At 42.2% G+C, this 16,740-nt stretch overlaps 4 protein-coding genes across 6 annotated transcripts; 2 read left to right on the top strand and 2 right to left on the bottom strand.

Moving 5' to 3' along the window:
- Nucleotides 1-845: 845 nt before the first annotated feature.
- Nucleotides 846-4,136, top strand: akip1 (A kinase (PRKA) interacting protein 1). Of its 2 annotated transcripts, XM_062389983.1 has the most exons (6): nucleotides 873-984; nucleotides 1,828-1,872; nucleotides 2,563-2,749; nucleotides 2,867-2,941; nucleotides 3,040-3,159; nucleotides 3,734-4,136. In XM_062389983.1, the coding sequence occupies exons 3-6, from the start codon at nucleotides 2,591-2,593 to the stop codon at nucleotides 3,881-3,883; spliced, it is 504 nt and encodes a 167-aa protein (XP_062245967.1). In that variant the 5' UTR covers nucleotides 873-984; nucleotides 1,828-1,872; nucleotides 2,563-2,590; the 3' UTR covers nucleotides 3,884-4,136. The 2 variants fall into 2 exon arrangements, with proteins under 2 accessions (XP_062245966.1, XP_062245967.1); XM_062389982.1 differs by lacking the exon at nucleotides 1,828-1,872 and having other exon boundaries at nucleotides 846-984.
- A 115-nt stretch (nucleotides 4,137-4,251) lies between these two features.
- Nucleotides 4,252-8,569, bottom strand: c6h11orf16 (chromosome 6 C11orf16 homolog). Of its 2 annotated transcripts, XM_062389952.1 has the most exons (6): nucleotides 8,213-8,569; nucleotides 7,139-7,263; nucleotides 6,838-6,991; nucleotides 6,385-6,607; nucleotides 5,288-5,791; nucleotides 4,252-4,391 (listed from the first exon to the last, which is right to left on the bottom strand). In XM_062389952.1, exons 1-6 carry the CDS (start codon nucleotides 8,552-8,554, stop codon nucleotides 4,252-4,254), a joined length of 1,488 nt encoding a protein of 495 aa, XP_062245936.1. In that variant the 5' UTR covers nucleotides 8,555-8,569. The 2 variants fall into 2 exon arrangements, with proteins under 2 accessions (XP_062245936.1, XP_062245937.1); XM_062389953.1 differs by lacking the exon at nucleotides 4,252-4,391 and having other exon boundaries at nucleotides 5,555-5,691.
- Nucleotides 8,570-9,859: 1,290 nt separating this feature from the next.
- Nucleotides 9,860-13,117, bottom strand: LOC133955241 (nuclear receptor-interacting protein 3-like). The gene is made up of 7 exons (XM_062389977.1): nucleotides 12,884-13,117; nucleotides 11,924-12,097; nucleotides 11,683-11,765; nucleotides 11,446-11,585; nucleotides 11,286-11,338; nucleotides 11,088-11,176; nucleotides 9,860-10,547 (listed from the first exon to the last, which is right to left on the bottom strand). Exons 1-7 carry the CDS (start codon nucleotides 13,097-13,099, stop codon nucleotides 10,517-10,519), a joined length of 786 nt encoding a protein of 261 aa, XP_062245961.1. The 5' UTR covers nucleotides 13,100-13,117; the 3' UTR covers nucleotides 9,860-10,516.
- Nucleotides 13,118-13,664: 547 nt separating this feature from the next.
- On the top strand, nucleotides 13,665-16,488 carry LOC133955230 (putative nuclease HARBI1). Its single transcript, XM_062389956.1, has 2 exons — nucleotides 13,665-14,507; nucleotides 16,004-16,488. The coding sequence occupies exons 1-2, from the start codon at nucleotides 13,682-13,684 to the stop codon at nucleotides 16,423-16,425; spliced, it is 1,248 nt and encodes a 415-aa protein (XP_062245940.1). The 5' UTR covers nucleotides 13,665-13,681; the 3' UTR covers nucleotides 16,426-16,488.
- Nucleotides 16,489-16,740: the final 252 nt, after the last annotated feature.

Raw genomic sequence — 16,740 nt, 5'->3', positions numbered from 1 at the left:
GAGTGAGGGGAGAGAATTTAGCTTCCTGACAGCTTGATGTATGAAACTACTTTCGAGTCTGGTGGTGCGGCAACGGAGGCTCCTATACCTTCTTCCAGAGGGTAGGAGGCTGAACAGACCATGTGCGGGGTGGCTGGTGTCACTCACGATCGAGGAGGCTTTCCGGGTGAGGCGGGTGGTGTAAGTGTCTTGCACGGAAGGGAGTGGGGCACCAATGATCTTACCAGCTGTGTTGACTATGCGTTGCAGTCTTTTTTCGATGGTCAGTGGGGGGTGCTCAGTGTGGCTTTTCCTGAAGTCAACCACCATCTCCTTTGTCTTGCTGACATTCAGCAGGAGGTTGTGGTCTCTGCACCAGGTTGCAAGAGGTTGACCTCCTTCCAGTAATGGGTCAATGTTATTGACCCATTTTGACTAATTTGGTTAAAGACTTAATTCCACCAGTCAACAGCTAATACAGACTTGGTTGGGGAAATCCCTTTGATCCAGCAATAATTTGACATTGGGCGTTCACTTGTTTTGATAAATTGAGTAAGAGAACCCTGGAAACTTGTTGTAGAAACATCAGGATTAATTTACCAAACGGTGACTTATCTGTCCAGCAAGTATTTTAAAACTTATCTTACCAACTGAACTGCAGAAATTTATATGGAGCAAAAATATTTATGAATCAAATATAGTTTTTCCATTCCAGTTACGTTTTTTAGGGAAACAAAGATTAAGGGTGCAGCCTTACAAACATTTATTTTATGAGGTGAATAAGGATTTTTTTGAAACTCACTAGATGATTATTGGCACGATTGCAAACCCTAACAGATGTTTAGAGATAAACACCAACGTGACTTGGTGCTTTTGGGGGGCGGGGCTTAGTATGCAGCACTTCCTGTCCTGACACTGTCTTCTACACAGCACACCCACGATCGGAGAGTGAAAGTAATGCTTCACACACTTGGAAGTGGAACATGTGAGAACTACACGATAAAGGTAAGCGACAGAAGAAGCGTGGGTTTCTCTGAAGCGTTGTTTTGACGTATCAGCGTCGTGATTCTGCGCCTTTTCCCTCAACGCTACAAGTAAACACGTAAACCATCTCCTCACTGGATCACTGGCATGGAGCGACTTTAGAAGCGGACACGTGAGATCGCAGCCGTTTACGTTGAGCTCTTGAAAAGTTCGGTTGACTTTACGAAGAACGTGAGTTGCTACGAAACTAAAACTAAAACAGCCGCATTCCATCAAAGCTTAGTGGCGTTAATCTTCACGCATGCGCAGTTTCGTTGATTTTATGTTGCGTTCGCTTGTCCTGTTTTGTGAGACGTAGAAAGAAGTAGCTCATGATCACATGTTTGTGAATAAAGCAATCAAACCTATAGTTCTACTGACCGATGAAAGTGTTTGTTTTTAATAACAAGCGAACTGATCGATAAATTGAGCAACAGACAACTCATCTGCAGAATTTGTAAAATAATTGTGTTATTTGTCGTTGTTTTTCAGGTAGATCTAGTATTTGTGATGATTTTCTTCTATTATAAGATCATAATAAATGCAGTATGTTCGGCTTTTATGACGTTAGTCAAACAAAACAGGTGATGATAGGAGCCTCTACGGGCGAGTGACAACCATCTTTGGAAAATGTCATTCATATTTTCCCATAACCCAAGTAGACTCATTCAAATTTTGTTCTATCCAAACCAATAGTCTAAACATAATCCGTTTCATATCATAGAAAACAAATACCATTATCAATGTTACATTTGAGGATTATTGATTGTTGATTTTAATTGTCATTTCATTTTGGCTTCACATCAAACCATCAAATCTGTCCAGTGTATATTTGGAATAAAGCTCAAGTCTATTGGTCTTCACTTTGAGGTAAGGCAACAAAAACAACTGTCTGATCCAATGCTCTCTGCTTGTTCCTCCTCTAAGGTGAAGCTGTACAACAGGTTATTACTGGGACAGATACTAAGACTAGACTTCTTATTCCAACATGTGTACTCTATTGCTACAGGAGTCCTCAATTGTTGGTCGTAGGAATTCACAGGAGATGGTCAGAGTTCAGTGCAGTAGAGTTTATTCTTCTCAAATGATAAACGGAGCTGGCTCCAGAACCCAACCGAAGACTGAGCTTCGAACCTTCTGATTATACGCTCAGCCCTGTATCTGCTGTTGACTGTTCAATCAATCAGGAGGTGGCTTTCCTCACCTCCTTTCTAGTTCAAAACTTCTGATTTGTGCCGAATGTAATGATGATATATTTATTTTAGTGAATTTTGGCATTTTGGCAAATCATGGTTTTTAATGGTATATTAAATCACTGGTTATCTGCAGTCCAATTCTGAGACCTATCTACTATTATAAATCGTAGACATTGGAGGCCTTTGAACTGAGCCTTTAATTGGTAAGACTTTATATGCCATTTGAAATCTCAGTCCTCGGAGGCCTTTGATCTGAACCTTCTGTTTGTGTGGCCTCATTAGCCGGCTGTTGCATCTTAAAAACAGAGAATAAGTACGTAAATTTGCAAAGACTAAATGTATACAGTATTTTTTTACATCCAAGGTCACCTGAGTTTTTACATGACTTGGTCATGACAAGCCACGCCTGGCTGGAGTCTTCCCTGCAGCGCTCTGCCAGTCTGGGTCTCGAGGTGCTGAAGCGGGCCTCCAGGCGCAGCGTGGACTGGACCAGCACTGGTCAACCCCAGACCCCGACTACCATAGAGGAAGACACGCAAATCCCTGTCAAGGTGCCTACATGGTTTCTGTGTAATGTCACTGCTACAATTGGTTGATTGACCCTGACTGAGTTTCATATTAGCTCATCTGTTCTCAAGTCAAGCTCCTTGCTTTTGTTGCCTTTTCAGAGAGCCCACACAGAGCTAAATGATGCCTTTGCGACCCTGGCAGAGCTCATGGCACAGACAACCAATCAGTGCAAGGTCAGTAAATATCTGTGAGGTGTTAAGTCCTCACCTGATGTGTCTGTGCTCTCAGCCAGTGACTGGGAAGACTAAAATATGTACTCTCTGTGCTGTAGAGGTTTTATGAGTCAGGCTGTTGCACTGACCCAACTGACAAAGAGAGGAAACACGTGTCCAGGTTCCACACTCGACCAGCTGCTGGGAAGACAACCGCCGCTCTGCCAACCAGGAAACACGTAAGAGCTTTGTACAACAGAAAGTTGTTTGAATCGACTAGAAACTAAGATAAGATAAGATACATTTATTGATCCCAAACACATGCACAGTCACACTACATGCAGATGAGGGAAATTTGTCTCCTGCTTTTGACCCATCTGGTGAACATAGCAGGACACACAGAGCAGTGGGCAGCCATGCACGGCGCCCGGGGAGCAGATGTTGGGGGAGTAAGGTGCCTTGCTCACGGGCACTTAGACAGTGGGGGTAGGGAGAGTCTTCTTTGGACTATCGAACAGATCCAGGTGTTGTCCATACAGGTATGTTTTTATTGTCACTGCGAGGAGTCGAACCAGAGATCTTCCGGTCTGATGTTCGGAAGTCTCTGCCCATAGTCCAATTTTTCTGCCACTAGTCCACTAGACTTCTTTAGCCGAGATATTAAATGATGCATCTTGTAGGAAGAATATTATTTTGATATTACTGCTGCTTCTTGAATTTAACAGTCATTAGAGAAACTTTACAGCGCTTCCACATCAGTTTCATTCCTCCAGTTCTGTGATGCTTTTATGCAAACACAATTTCTTTCTTCAGGGTCACGTTTCGGGAACAGGTGAAGATTTCCACATCGAGGTTGCTCCAGGAACGTATGCCATCACTGCCTCCATTCCAGAGTCGCAGCAGCAGACTCAGCTGGTTAGTGTCAGAGCCGGAGAGAGCATCGACCTCACCTTTAACGTCTGACCGAACCAAACCCTTCACCTGCTTTTACAGAGCTGACCAACTCTAATGCGAAGTATATATACGTTTTTTGTTGCCTGCTTTACATGGAGTTTACATTCTATTTTATTATCGGAAAGGTTTCTATCCTGCATAATGAGAAGCCATATTTTGTTGTATTTTATTTATTGTAATGAAATTAAACCATGATGTCATGCACTTAACAGTATTTTACCTGCATCAGTGTAATCAAATAAAGTGTTTTTTTATTCAAACAGCATTTAGTTTTTTTCCAGACTTTATCGACACATGTCAAGTTTCAGGATCTGCCCTCTGACATGTTTCCCTTAACAGTAGCATTGTTTAGGCTGCAGTCCCACAGGTGGTTAAGGTTAAAGGTTCATGCCAAAAATGTCAATGATGTTAGCTCTTCTTCCGCAAGCACCAGGAAGTGACTGAAACATAGAGCTGTGATTGGACAAGGAGGTGCTGAACTTCACAGGTTTTGAGGTCCTCCTGGGCACCTCGCTCCCTGCAGATTAAAACAAAAAATTATCAACATGCACAGATCTCCTGCAGGTTAACTGGTGTTACTTTACATTATCAGAGGTTTGCGGAATGAATGATTTTCGCTGGAGACCTCAACTGCAATACCATAGTTTGACCACGATACCAGTGTCACTGATTCTGCTATGCAACTGCAATGGCAACAGGCAGTGGCTAAAGGATTTATGTGTCAGGTCGTCTGTCCTTCTGTACGCACTTCCTTCCCATTCTTGTGAACAATGAATTGATGACAGATTTCAGGGGTCAAAGGTCACTGACCTTATTTGTATACCAAAACTACACCGGTTGGCGGAGGCATACAACCACATGGTGGATTTAGGGAAGTGATATCAATGGATTTGTGCACTTTGTTTTAGCTAGTTTTGATGTGGGTTGTTTCATCAAATTGTTGGTCAACAATGAAAATAACACCAAGCATGCATTTGCGCAAAACACAAGCACAAATACAGAGGGCGTGAGTTTATAATGTATCAGCATTTTCAAATGGACAGGACTGACCCAAAACTAAATCAAATTCTTAAACAAAGTTTGGCCAAACTTCTTTTTCCTGTTTCAAAACGTTTTACCGTTTTTATCATTATTCACCTGTGAATAATGATTCTGGGACCATATTACTTTTAGTGTTGACAGTGTCCTGGCCTTTATGAGCATTCACCATGTATTTTACATGTCTGAAGGGATATCTTGATAAATATGTCACAATGCTGAACTGTCACTAAGGTCCTGTGAAAAAAAAACTGATTCAGTTTTCTCTGGATGGATGATGTTTATGCTTGTTCTCTTTTGTGCCGTAAAGCAAAACAAGATGATTTCCCTCAAAGACAATAATTTATTAGATTAGTGAGTGACTGTGTTTCCCACCTGGCTGTCTGTGCTGAGGCTCGGGCCCTATACTCCTCCAGTACCTCCAGGGAGGACGTTGATGTTTACTCCTCATTTTCACCGCAGGAGGAAAACTTGCTCTGGTCTCAACATCAGTAAGAGATGAAGAGGAACAGGACTCCGGGTCACTTTTTGTCATTTCTGTATCTTTGAGATCCAGCCGCTTATCCTGCATTGCCCTCTCAAATCCATCCATATCTCCGAGGCTGGACCTGTATCTGGTTGGAACCACGCTGGGCTGATGGTTGGTGACTGAAGGGCAGCAAGGAGAAGTAGAGCAGTCAAAGCAGAACACCTCGGGGGGGCAGGAGACGCTGTAGGCACAAAGCCAGCTGCAGTTTTGACTCTGGGCTGATGTTGGGATTTGGAGCTCTCTGGTTATCCTGTCATGGTGAGATTCCAAAATGGGTAAAACCAGGCGGTCAGGAACCAGAGACACACAGCCGTTCCACATCAGCACCCGGAGACTCACAACACCATTAGCTGCAGGAAAAAGACTAAGATATAACCGGGCTTTACTGGGGGTCCTTATGAGTAGATATGACAACAATAATCTTGACATGCACCATCTTCAGTATAAAGAACATTTGTATTTCTTTGTAAAGACAGAAAAGTACATACTATTTTCTAGCCATTATTTGTTTATATTAAGAGTACCAGTACCCTGCCTAGTAGGAAGTGATTCTGTTCTGTAAAGCGCTTTGAGTAGTGTTCAAGACTAGAAAAGCACTATATACTGTAAATACAGACCATTTACCATTCTTTAAATGCTGTTGCCATGATTAAGATCAGCTCTTGTGCTGTGTCCTTATAGATCCAATATGGTGAAATACAAATATTCAAATATCAATATGCTGCTGGAGTTTATCTGAGGACCTGTTTTTTTTAATTAGCAGGTAGATGTGGAATTAGCTATTGTTCCAGTTAACAATGTACCAGTGCTTGGACAGATATCTGTCACTGAATTAGTTTGATACCTAAGAAAACCTAAAAATATATTTTCAATAAATATAAAACTCAACAGAATTATTTAGCATGCATCTGTAAAAATGTTTCCTCTGCACTTCCAAAACCACCTCTGCGCTCTGGGGCGGCCATCACTCTCCCCGGGCCGTAGCGTCTCAGATTTGGTCCCCATGGCGACAGGACAGCGTCTCCAGGAACCAGACAGCGCGTATGATGCCCGAGGTGGTGGCTCACCATGTCCAGGGAGCAAACCAGCTGCCTCTGGGAGGAGACCACGCCCAAACCAGCAGTGCCTGGACAGTCAAATTCGACTACCCAAACTCCTGTGCGGCCCTGAGTTTAGACATATGGGAATTAGATGTCTCGTGATGCTTTTGCCCAAACCACCTCCGGATGTGTTCAGGGATGAAGAGTGACCACACATAACATATGTAAGTGTGATCGTGATCGACAGAACAGCTATTTGTGACAACTCATTGATAGGATGCATTCAGGAGCCTTTAGCATGTTCCCTACCTCCACACACACACACAGTGAGACACACAAACACGACATCGGCTCACCTGAACTTGTTGTATGACAGTGCCCAGATAATACAAGCCATCCACCTCTCTCCTGGCCAGCACACAGGATCCAGGGAAGAACTCTGAACGGGCCAGGGTTCGGTCCGACAGCACACAGGAGGGGACCAGGCGGGCTGGATAATCCAGACTGGACCTGAGAGGCCAGGGTACAGCTGAAATGTGTGTGTGTCACTGGGCTGATGATGCAACCAAAGCACAAACTATATGTATGATATCTGAGACCTGATGATCTGACAGATCATGCTTTCAAATGAGTAAGTAGTAAACCATGGAAACTGACCTGAGCAGAGAAGACATGTTGTGCTGCTGCTGTGGGATCATCACTGAAGTGGACGGACAGCGACACCTGACTGGAGAGACGAATGGCACTGACGATTGGCTCTCAGCTACAAACAGAGGAATCACCTGATGGCAGGCATACAGAAAAAGTAACAATGTTATATGTGGACATTGTCACTGTGTCTTATATCTATACTTTGCTTATCCCACACCCAAACTGGTTTGGATTGTAGGTGTAATGTAATGCGGCGATCGGTGAGCTTACCGCTCTGATTAGACAGCATGGGTGCAAAGGCTCATGGGACTGAAAGTGTCATGGTTAAATGTTGCTGTTATGGTCCTGTTAATTTTTGTATGTTTTTGTGTCTGGATAGTTTGTGTTTGCTAATAAATGTTGCCACCACAACTGTGGGGTATGGTGTCTTAGGATCCAGTCACTGTCAGTGTAGCTTGTTAGCTGTAGCCGTCTGAATAGTAAAGTAATTGAGTAGATTATAAAAGCATAGGTTATAATAATCAATGCAGCTTCCAGGTCGTGATTCCATGCTCCTATATGACATAGTGACATTTTCACAACTGGATTCAATATCAATATAGTAAATTGAACTCAGTCGCTGAAATAACACATCACTACTTAGAAAGGATTATCAAACACATGTTGATATACCTGTAACTACTGTTAGTTCTCTTGACTCAAGTATTGATTTGGTGTCATCTCTTAAATTGAAGTTCTTCTCCTTCTAGTGTTTGCTTGCCATGTTGATGCATTGCAGGACCTGACCAAATGCACTTGATGCATTATTCAAAAAGATTCAGGTGTATTGAACTCTGCTCCTTGAAATGAAGTCAGAGCAACCACTCTGATAAAAAACATCCTATGAATAGATCATGGTGGGATTCATCTAAAATCTGTGTAGACCCTCCCCTGGCCAAATGATGTTAAATAAAATCACAGCAGAGAGGAATCACCATCCCCTGGTAGCTTCAGGTACATGAGTGGGACAAGTAAAGGTGAAAAGAAGTTGTGTTTCTTCTTCAATCCACCACGTACCATCCAGCAAACATTCTGTCATACCTTCCCCAGTTTCCCATCGGAACCGTCTATAATCACATAACAGCTTCCTCCTGTGGCCTGAGTCAAACACTGCAGGTAATGTCTTGTGTCGCCGTCCAGCTGAGCGTATGACTCCTGCAGATAGAAAGTGTTCACAGGCCTCTTGGCTGCCAGGACGGGCAGAGCGCTCAGCACGGCCTCCAGCTGGTCAGGGAGGTCCGTGGCGAGCAGGTGGACGGCGTGACAGGTCGGGTCAGAGAGGGCCAAACTCAGGGCGGCCAGGAGACCTCTGCCGGGGCCGCACCTGATGGAGTGAATCCAGGACAGAGCGGTGTACACTGTGTCAGGAGCACAGGGAAGCATGTGGTGGGACCAGCAGTTCACCTGCAAAGTGGATAACAAAATTCCTGAGGTAAAGGGGCTCTCTGATTAAGTAAACATATACCAATTTTGATTTACTTAACAGTTTCTGTTTTTATATACAATGTTATCTGGATCAAATCCTTCAGTCAGTCCATAATATTACAACCTCTGAACTCAGGTATGGATATTAATGGTTTCCAGAGGATAATGGTTTTTGGCCTCACCTTGTCTGAGAACGTTACGATGTTGAAAAGAGAGTCTCTGAGTGAAGCTTTAGTCAGCAGGGTCTGGATCAGCAGCCGTTTCACTGACCCCAGAACAGCTCTCATGCTCTCAGAGCTCTCCAGGACAAAAGTGATGTTGCAGCCTTCTTTTCCCACAAACAGTGGAATCAATGCATCCTCAGACGCCCCCATCTGCCTGGAGGTCATTCCAAAACTGAAAAACCTGGAGGAGTCATACAATTTTCCAGACCTTATTAAGACCTTTGCTAAATTTAACATTGTAATGCTACAAATACAATGGATGATATATCAGATGAGCAATGATTGGATTATCAGTGACACATCTGTGCGTATAATAATACATCCTATTTATGTGTTCATGAAATTATTACAAAAAAATCACAATATTTACCTCTGAAATAAAGTGGAATAATATAAATTAATTGAAATATGAAATACTCAAGTAAAGTACACTTAGCTCAAAACTGTTCTTTAGTATAGTATTTAGTAAATTATTTTAGTTTCATCCCATCACTGAAACAAAGTCCAGCATGAAGTTTTGAAACTTGTGCCTGACAATAACAGGAAACATAGTTATTCTGTTAATGTTCTGTCACCACAAACAGCACACACAGTAAAGGAATCAGCTAAATAAACAACTCTTTCCCTGTTATTTGACCTAAAGTTAAGTAAAGACTCAGGACTTTACTTACACTTTAATGTGGTGTGCACAGTCAGCCGCAGGCGTCAACTTGACCTCCCTGTTGATGTTAGTTTCTATGGAGAAGTGTTCAGCATCATGGCCACTGGGGGGGCTGTTCACCTGCCAACCAGCCAACCAGGGTGCGTTACCAAATACTACAGTCACGATACAGTTGCTGGGATTCAGTCACCTTCTTCAGCAATAGCTCCTATTAACAGCTCTAATAATGTCAAGCTACTTTTAGCTGGCCCCGTTTTATAAGTGGTCCTCAGATAAAATAGCACAGGCCCAGTTGATTAAAGAGATATGTATTGCATTGTGTGTGATGTAGTGTTAGGTGCTGAATCTTCTTCGTAGCAAAGTATGCAAGAGCACATATGAAAATACATGATTTGGGATTTAATTTGATATACTACAGTCACATGATAAAACACAAGAGTCACAAGAGTCACTGTCAGGCAGTGACCTCGATGTAAATACATGTCTCAGACTAGAAAACACATTAACAACATTATAAAATACAGTAGATAAACAGTTGGTCTATGTGCAGTACATTGTGCAAAGCTTTTTCTCAGAGCATTATTTCAGATATAAATATAATATAGAACACAAGATGTATGATGTCAGATTTCATGATTAGTGATTTGGTGATTAGAAAGATGCCATGAAATCAAATGTATTGGGATTATTATTATTATCATTATTATTAAGAGTTTTTGATCACAGTTCTATCACAACGTATAACTATAATGTTTACAGCCCTACAACTTCAACTGTAGTGACAATAGTATGTAATATAATATGCTACAAGGATGAAATATATTGTCGGTGCTACATGAGGAATTTGCTGTGTTAACCGCTGCCTCTATGGTATCGGGACATCACCTATGACCCATGAATGCATTGAGGAAATGGTCAGAGAGAAAGTGAGAATGTAAAAGGTGGGAATTTCCCCTATTAACCTTAAGGTCTAGTTATAAGAGTAAAGAGTATTTTTATTGCTTTTGGTCACTGGTGGTGTTGGTGGTGAGAAGATCAGTATCCCAGGTCTCTGAAGTCAGAGGAGCTGCTACACAAATAGAAGAGAAAAAGAAGCATAAATTACTTGTTTAAATTCAGATTTGGAGCAAAGCATCTGGCAAATTACATAATTTTAGTGTCTATATATGTTACACATACTGATTAGACCACAGTTTTCTTGTAAAAAAAACTTATATTACCAACAATGCAATTAGTTTTAAGCAGTGCAGGAATAGGTAACTGTAATTTAAACAAAATTAACATCACATGCTCAAGTTATCAAGTAAAATGATAGTATTATCATGAAAATTAATAAAAGTAAAATTACTTACCATGCAACAAAAATGTGCTCTGTCTTTAAGATATTATTATAAATAATATTTAACGATATATTTGTATTGGTATTATTATGCTTCTTTTTTTTATGTTTTTTTGTGGCTGGACAATGTAGAATACCAGCATATAGCATGAAACAGATGTGCTTTTTGCAACAATATGCAGTTTGTCTGAATGAAATGTGTTTGTAAAAGAGGACATGTTCTCAGACAGCGACAATGAGTTAAAGGTAATAAAATGTTCATGTTACCTTCCTCTGAATGGCCTTTTAACAAATGGAACTTGCTCCCTCACAGATGTCCCAAACACCAACATCTGCTTTTCGGTGTCAATTACACACTATAAAAAAGCAAAATCATTCAATTATTATCATATCTGCAGTGTCTTTAGATTTATGAAGATATTTAACCGATCCTGAGTTTGAGTCAAGGTAAATTAAATGATTTACCTTTAGTGACTTAAGTGTCTTGTTTCCCAGCGACATCAGTGGCCTGTCACTTTCTGCAAATACAAAATACATAAAAATAAATGGTGGACAATAATGTCAAAGTGGCTACAGTCTCAAGAACTCATTCTACTCTGGAATGAGTCTTATTTCTCTTCCTTACCAAGTATGGCAAAGGAACACATTATCCTGAGTTGTCCGATGGTCAGACTGAGTCCCTTGACGTGGCCTTCGATGTAGAGTTTGCTCTGAAATGGAAACCCCTCCATCTCCTCTTTGTTCTCCTCCACGAGCTCTTTCAAACTTTGAGAGACACAACAGCATTACCCTCTGGACATTGAAAATGAACTAATGTCAGTCAAATGGACAGATGCTGAGTGTGTGCTGTGAATCCTCTCACCCTAATCTCTCCACAGTCAGCGAGGACATCAGGTTCAGTCTGCAGCCTGTGTCGATCAGCACATTCACCTCCTGTCCTACACACTGCAGACACACATAGGAGGTCAAGGTGGAAATGGCTGCATGAAGGATGCAACAGAGCCTTAATTACAACAATTTGATGAAGCAACCGTAATACAGTATTTATTTATTTTTACCAACATATTGTATGCACCGTAACCAACTGTCCTTCTTCCACTCACATTACATTGCACATAAATCAAATCTTCCCTCTCTTCTTCCTCGTCTTCGCGTGGATTTAAAGGACTGCAGCTCAGGAGGACCCCTCCGTTGTTCACCGTCACTCCGCACATGTTTATCCTGTCCCGGGAAAGCTTGGTCTCCAGCAGGCGCTTCTGCAGGATATTGTGCGGCTGCTGCACTCAAAATAAAAAAACAGTACAAGCATGGTTAGAAAATGGGCCAAGTTCTCATTTCATTCCTGTGGAGCTGCAGTTAACTCTCTATAAGGACACTATCCGATGAACTTCAGAAAGCTTCTTCAGTGTCCAGAGACCATGCAGATCAACTAAAATGACATACTTCACGAGAAGTTTTACCAAGTTAATTATAGGTTTGAGTTCAAGGGTGAGAATGTCAGTATAATGTAAATGTCAGAGTAAGAGACACAGAGTATGGACACAGATGCAATATCACATTGTCACAGTCGTTAGGTTTGCCTGTTGAAATATACAGTGTCCCATGTTCTTCAAGCCTAACATGTTCTGCACGAGCTAACCCTGTGACAGAACCCACCATCATTTTAGTATGGTTATGCTTGAGTCTTAATTCATGCAATATAGGAATTCTATTTTTATGCACGCACCCTACTAATAATGTTTCAAAGGAACCCCAGACTAGTTCACTGGTGTGAAAGCAACAGTATACTCATCATCCTTTTCCAATATACCAGCCAGGTGCAACAACTTATAACATTTACATGTTGTGTGTCACTGCCCCCTTAACAAAAAAGACATCAATGTCATAATTTAAAAATATTATCTTTATATTCTATATTACAGAGGCTGGACTATACTATGTAAAATATATCACATGACAGACACATGCAGTGGCTCCACCAGTTTAAACGGTTGTTAGAGTGAATAAGTCCACATAGGATCAATGTGATAATAGTGTTATTGGGCCTGTCAGGTGTGGCTCACCCCTTGTTTAGAGGTGCCCAGCATCTTGAGTCCATCGAGAGGCAGCAGATCAGCAGAGTCTTTGTGCAGGAACCTGATCGCCTGTTTCAGTCTCCTCTGCTGCCTCAGAGCCGCAGCGTCCTCCTGCTCCTGCTCCCGCATCCCTGTGAACATGACGGCGGGTATATGAGTACGACCGAGGCGGCGAGTCTGTCCTGTCCCCCACACTGTTGACATATGGTGACTCACTGCAGTCTTCTCCTGGACGATAGGTGTCGCCGCTGAGAAACCGCGGTCATGTGGTCCCTCATTATAATAAACATATACGTATGTACCCTATATTCCCCCCGAAACCTGTCAAGTTTCATATTAAAACATATTACGTTTTATATTATTTTTCCCTTTCAACTTATTTTGAAATGAAGATACAGATTTATCATTTCGTATTTCTTTGACCTATTTTTGTCACTTTGATTGTTCCCCTTTGAGTTTTTTAATTTGCTTGAAAATTTAATTTCTTACTCGGCTTTAAGATTTACATTTCTTTCTGATAATTTGGTCTCTGTATTGTTTTTAATGGTCCTGCAGCATCTTGGATCTACTTCACTGCATGTCACCTGCTTTATAAATAAACTTGTCTATGTAAAAAAACATGAATGGACGTTTATAGAAGCTTTAATAACAAACGGTGGTGGACATAATGCTCCTTGAAAAGAGAATATATAAGACTTCCTGATCCACACTCCCTACCAGCTGGTGGCGGTAATGCTAAAGATAATGAGACAGCCTCATCCACAGAAGAAGAATAAAACGAACGGAATGGCGGCGGCTGAGATGATCCTGCAGATGTTCGAGGAGGAGGAACTCTTAATAGTCAGCTTGCTGTCTAAAAGGCGACGGAAGAGACGGTGGACGGTTCGTCCTCCCAACGCGGACCGAAGTGTCCTGGGAGAGTTCAGCGTCCTGGTGAAACCCATGAGGACGCTGGACGAGGGGATGCACTTCGACTATTTCGGGATGTCAGCTCACCGGTTCGACGAGCTGCTGCGTCGGGTCGAGCCCCTCGTCCGCCACGAAAGGACCCACAGCCGCCCGGTGGATCTGCAGGAGAGGCTGGCGGTCACACTGCGGCTGCTGGCGTCTGGAAACAGCCAGAGGTCTGTGGCCGACAGCTACAAGTTGGGGGTGTCCACCGTGTCCCGCATCGTGTCCGAGATGTGCTCGGCCATCTGGCAGGCGCTGGAGGAGGACTATGTGTCCCTGCCCAAAGGGACCGAATGGACGGACATCGCACAGGACTTCTGGAGACTGTGGAACTTCCCGAACTGTGTCGGTTGCATCGATGACAGAAGCGTCAGCGTCAGGAAAAGCAGTGACTCCGTCTACCACAACGACGCACAGTCCATCGAGCTGTTTGCCACCTGTGACGCGCACCACCGCTTCACGATGGTGGACATTTCTTCGTATGACTGTGACAACGAGAAGAGGATTTTCCGCATCAGTCACTTTGGGTCGAGGCTGCTGAACAAAACCCTGGAGCTCCCGGAGCCGGTGGCCCTGCCCGGCTCCAGCGCCAAGCTGCCCCACGTCTTCTTAGGAGATGCCGCCTTCCCTCTGCACGATAACTTAATGCGGCCTTACTCAGGTAATGCATTTAAGCCCCACACTTTTTGTCAGTGAAATCCATCACGGACAACACCTCTGACCCCATGACTGCATCAAGGACGCTGGAAGTAGGGATGCTGCGGGAGCTGCTGGAGTACCCCCCCCACTGGTCAGGGACTGTTACTACAAGGCTAAAAAAGTTGACTATAAATGTCAATAATACAACAACCTTTATTTCATTTTTCTATAGAACTTTGAGAGTAATATAGCAGCAGGCATACTTTTTTATTTGTAATCTTTTAATATTTTATTAATTTCAGGATATTGAGTCTAGTTTTTGTGTTGCCTATCTGATGCAAAAATGTAACATGGATAACGTGAACTTAAAGGGGACATATTATGAAATTGCCACTTTTGTAGTGCTTCTACACATTAATTTGGGCATATGGCATGTCTACCGTCCCAAAAACTCTGACTCGCGAGCCCGGCTCTAGCTGCCTAGGGGCTCCCCCCGGCTAGGGGAGCCCGGCTCCACTCAAAACAGGTCAATCTGAGGAGGGCTGTTTTAGACAGGGTAAAATGGGTGCTGTTTTAAATGATCCTTGTGGTATTTTGACCAAAACATGTTACAGACATTTCATTAAGTTCTTTAAAACAAAGGCCTTAATGAGACCAAGTTTCAAGACCAAGTTTCAAGTCCAAGTTCCAAGTCGAAACTGGCATAAAATGTTGTTGGTTACTCAGATCCATACACAACTCACAAAGCTGCTGCACTGCCTTTTTAATATAATGTAAATATATAGACTTTCTCCCAGCGCCCCTGACCTACATGACAGTGTGTGGGCCCGAAGCAGCTCTCTCAGCATCCGCCTGCTGAGCCCACAGTGTAAGAAGGAGCGGCTCATACTGCTGTCAGACTTCTTATCTAAAATAAGCATTGCTCTGTGTTTCATATCATAACCATTCACCATTATTGCACTATTTTGATAAAAAGGTCCTTTTGCACATTAGTGTCCTCTTTCACATTTCTTTGAATTTCTATCTGTATTAGGTAAACAGTACTTATTATTTATTCCACATGTATGCCTCTTTTACTCAATTACATACATTTTTTATATTCATATCATATTGTTTAATATTTTGAATTTATACCTATTTATATACATCATGTGTAGTTATATATATATATGAGAATAGGTATTTATTCAAATATTAAACAATATGAATACAAACATTTGATCTATTGCAAGATCTCATACATAATGCAAAAGTACAGTTTATATCATAGAATGTACATATCAAGTACATTCGTCCACAAATATTTCTACCGGTAGGTAAAGGTGTATACTATATAATGTACGTATTGCCTATATTTTTATAAAATGTTCTTGCCTATCTTATTCTATTTTATACTCGCGTGTTCTCTAGTCTTCCTCTTGATGGGATCGATACAGCTTATCTTATCTGATGAAGAGTGGCTCCGACATTTGTATTTCTGTTTAATCTCATTACAATATGTTTTGTAAATGTTTGCAGGTGTCAATCTGGATGATGCTCAGAAGACCTACAACTACCGCCACTCACGGGCCCTGAAGGTCATTGAAAACACTTTCGATATCTTGGTCGCACGCTGGAAGATTCTCGATAGGCCCATTGAATATTACCCAGAAAAGGCTGTGGACGTCGTGAAAGCTTGTATTGCCCTCCACAACATGCTTGCCCACAATGATGCTGCCGAGTCTCTGATGGGCCGCCGCTACATCCCACCCAACTTAACGGACAACACAGAGGCATCGGGTGAACTCGTACCTGGTGATTGGAGGAGCCCTGTGACAAGACACACCAACCTGAGAGACCCCGGGAGGGTCTCCCGCACCCGAGCATCCAACACTGCAATTGCGGCGAGGAATAACCTGAAGTTATTTTTCCTAACACCGCAAGGACTCTTACCCATGTAATTAAGAGACGTTCCCTGAACTGAAGTGGCCTTATTGATTGTGCAATAAAACATTTTGCTAATTGTGGCACCAATTTTTTTCACAAAAGAAAAGCATCAAGTTATACTCTGGTATCTCCTCAGCTTCGAGATGATATTTCTTTTACAGAGACCAAATTGACAGTCAGTTTAATCTAAAAGTTATTAAGGAGTAAATAGCTGGTGCCTGGCTAGGATGGTTGATCAGGGACTGGTGAGAATGTTCTTGGATGAGTGGATATAACTTCTCTGGAAAGATTTATTACTGTATATGCTGAGTAGAGAGCATAATAGGTAG

This window comes from Platichthys flesus, chromosome 6 (genome assembly GCF_949316205.1).
Source record: "Platichthys flesus chromosome 6, fPlaFle2.1, whole genome shotgun sequence".
In the NCBI taxonomy this organism is placed as follows: domain Eukaryota; kingdom Metazoa; phylum Chordata; class Actinopteri; order Pleuronectiformes; family Pleuronectidae; genus Platichthys; species Platichthys flesus.
This window is presented reverse-complemented; position numbering and strand designations above follow the sequence as displayed.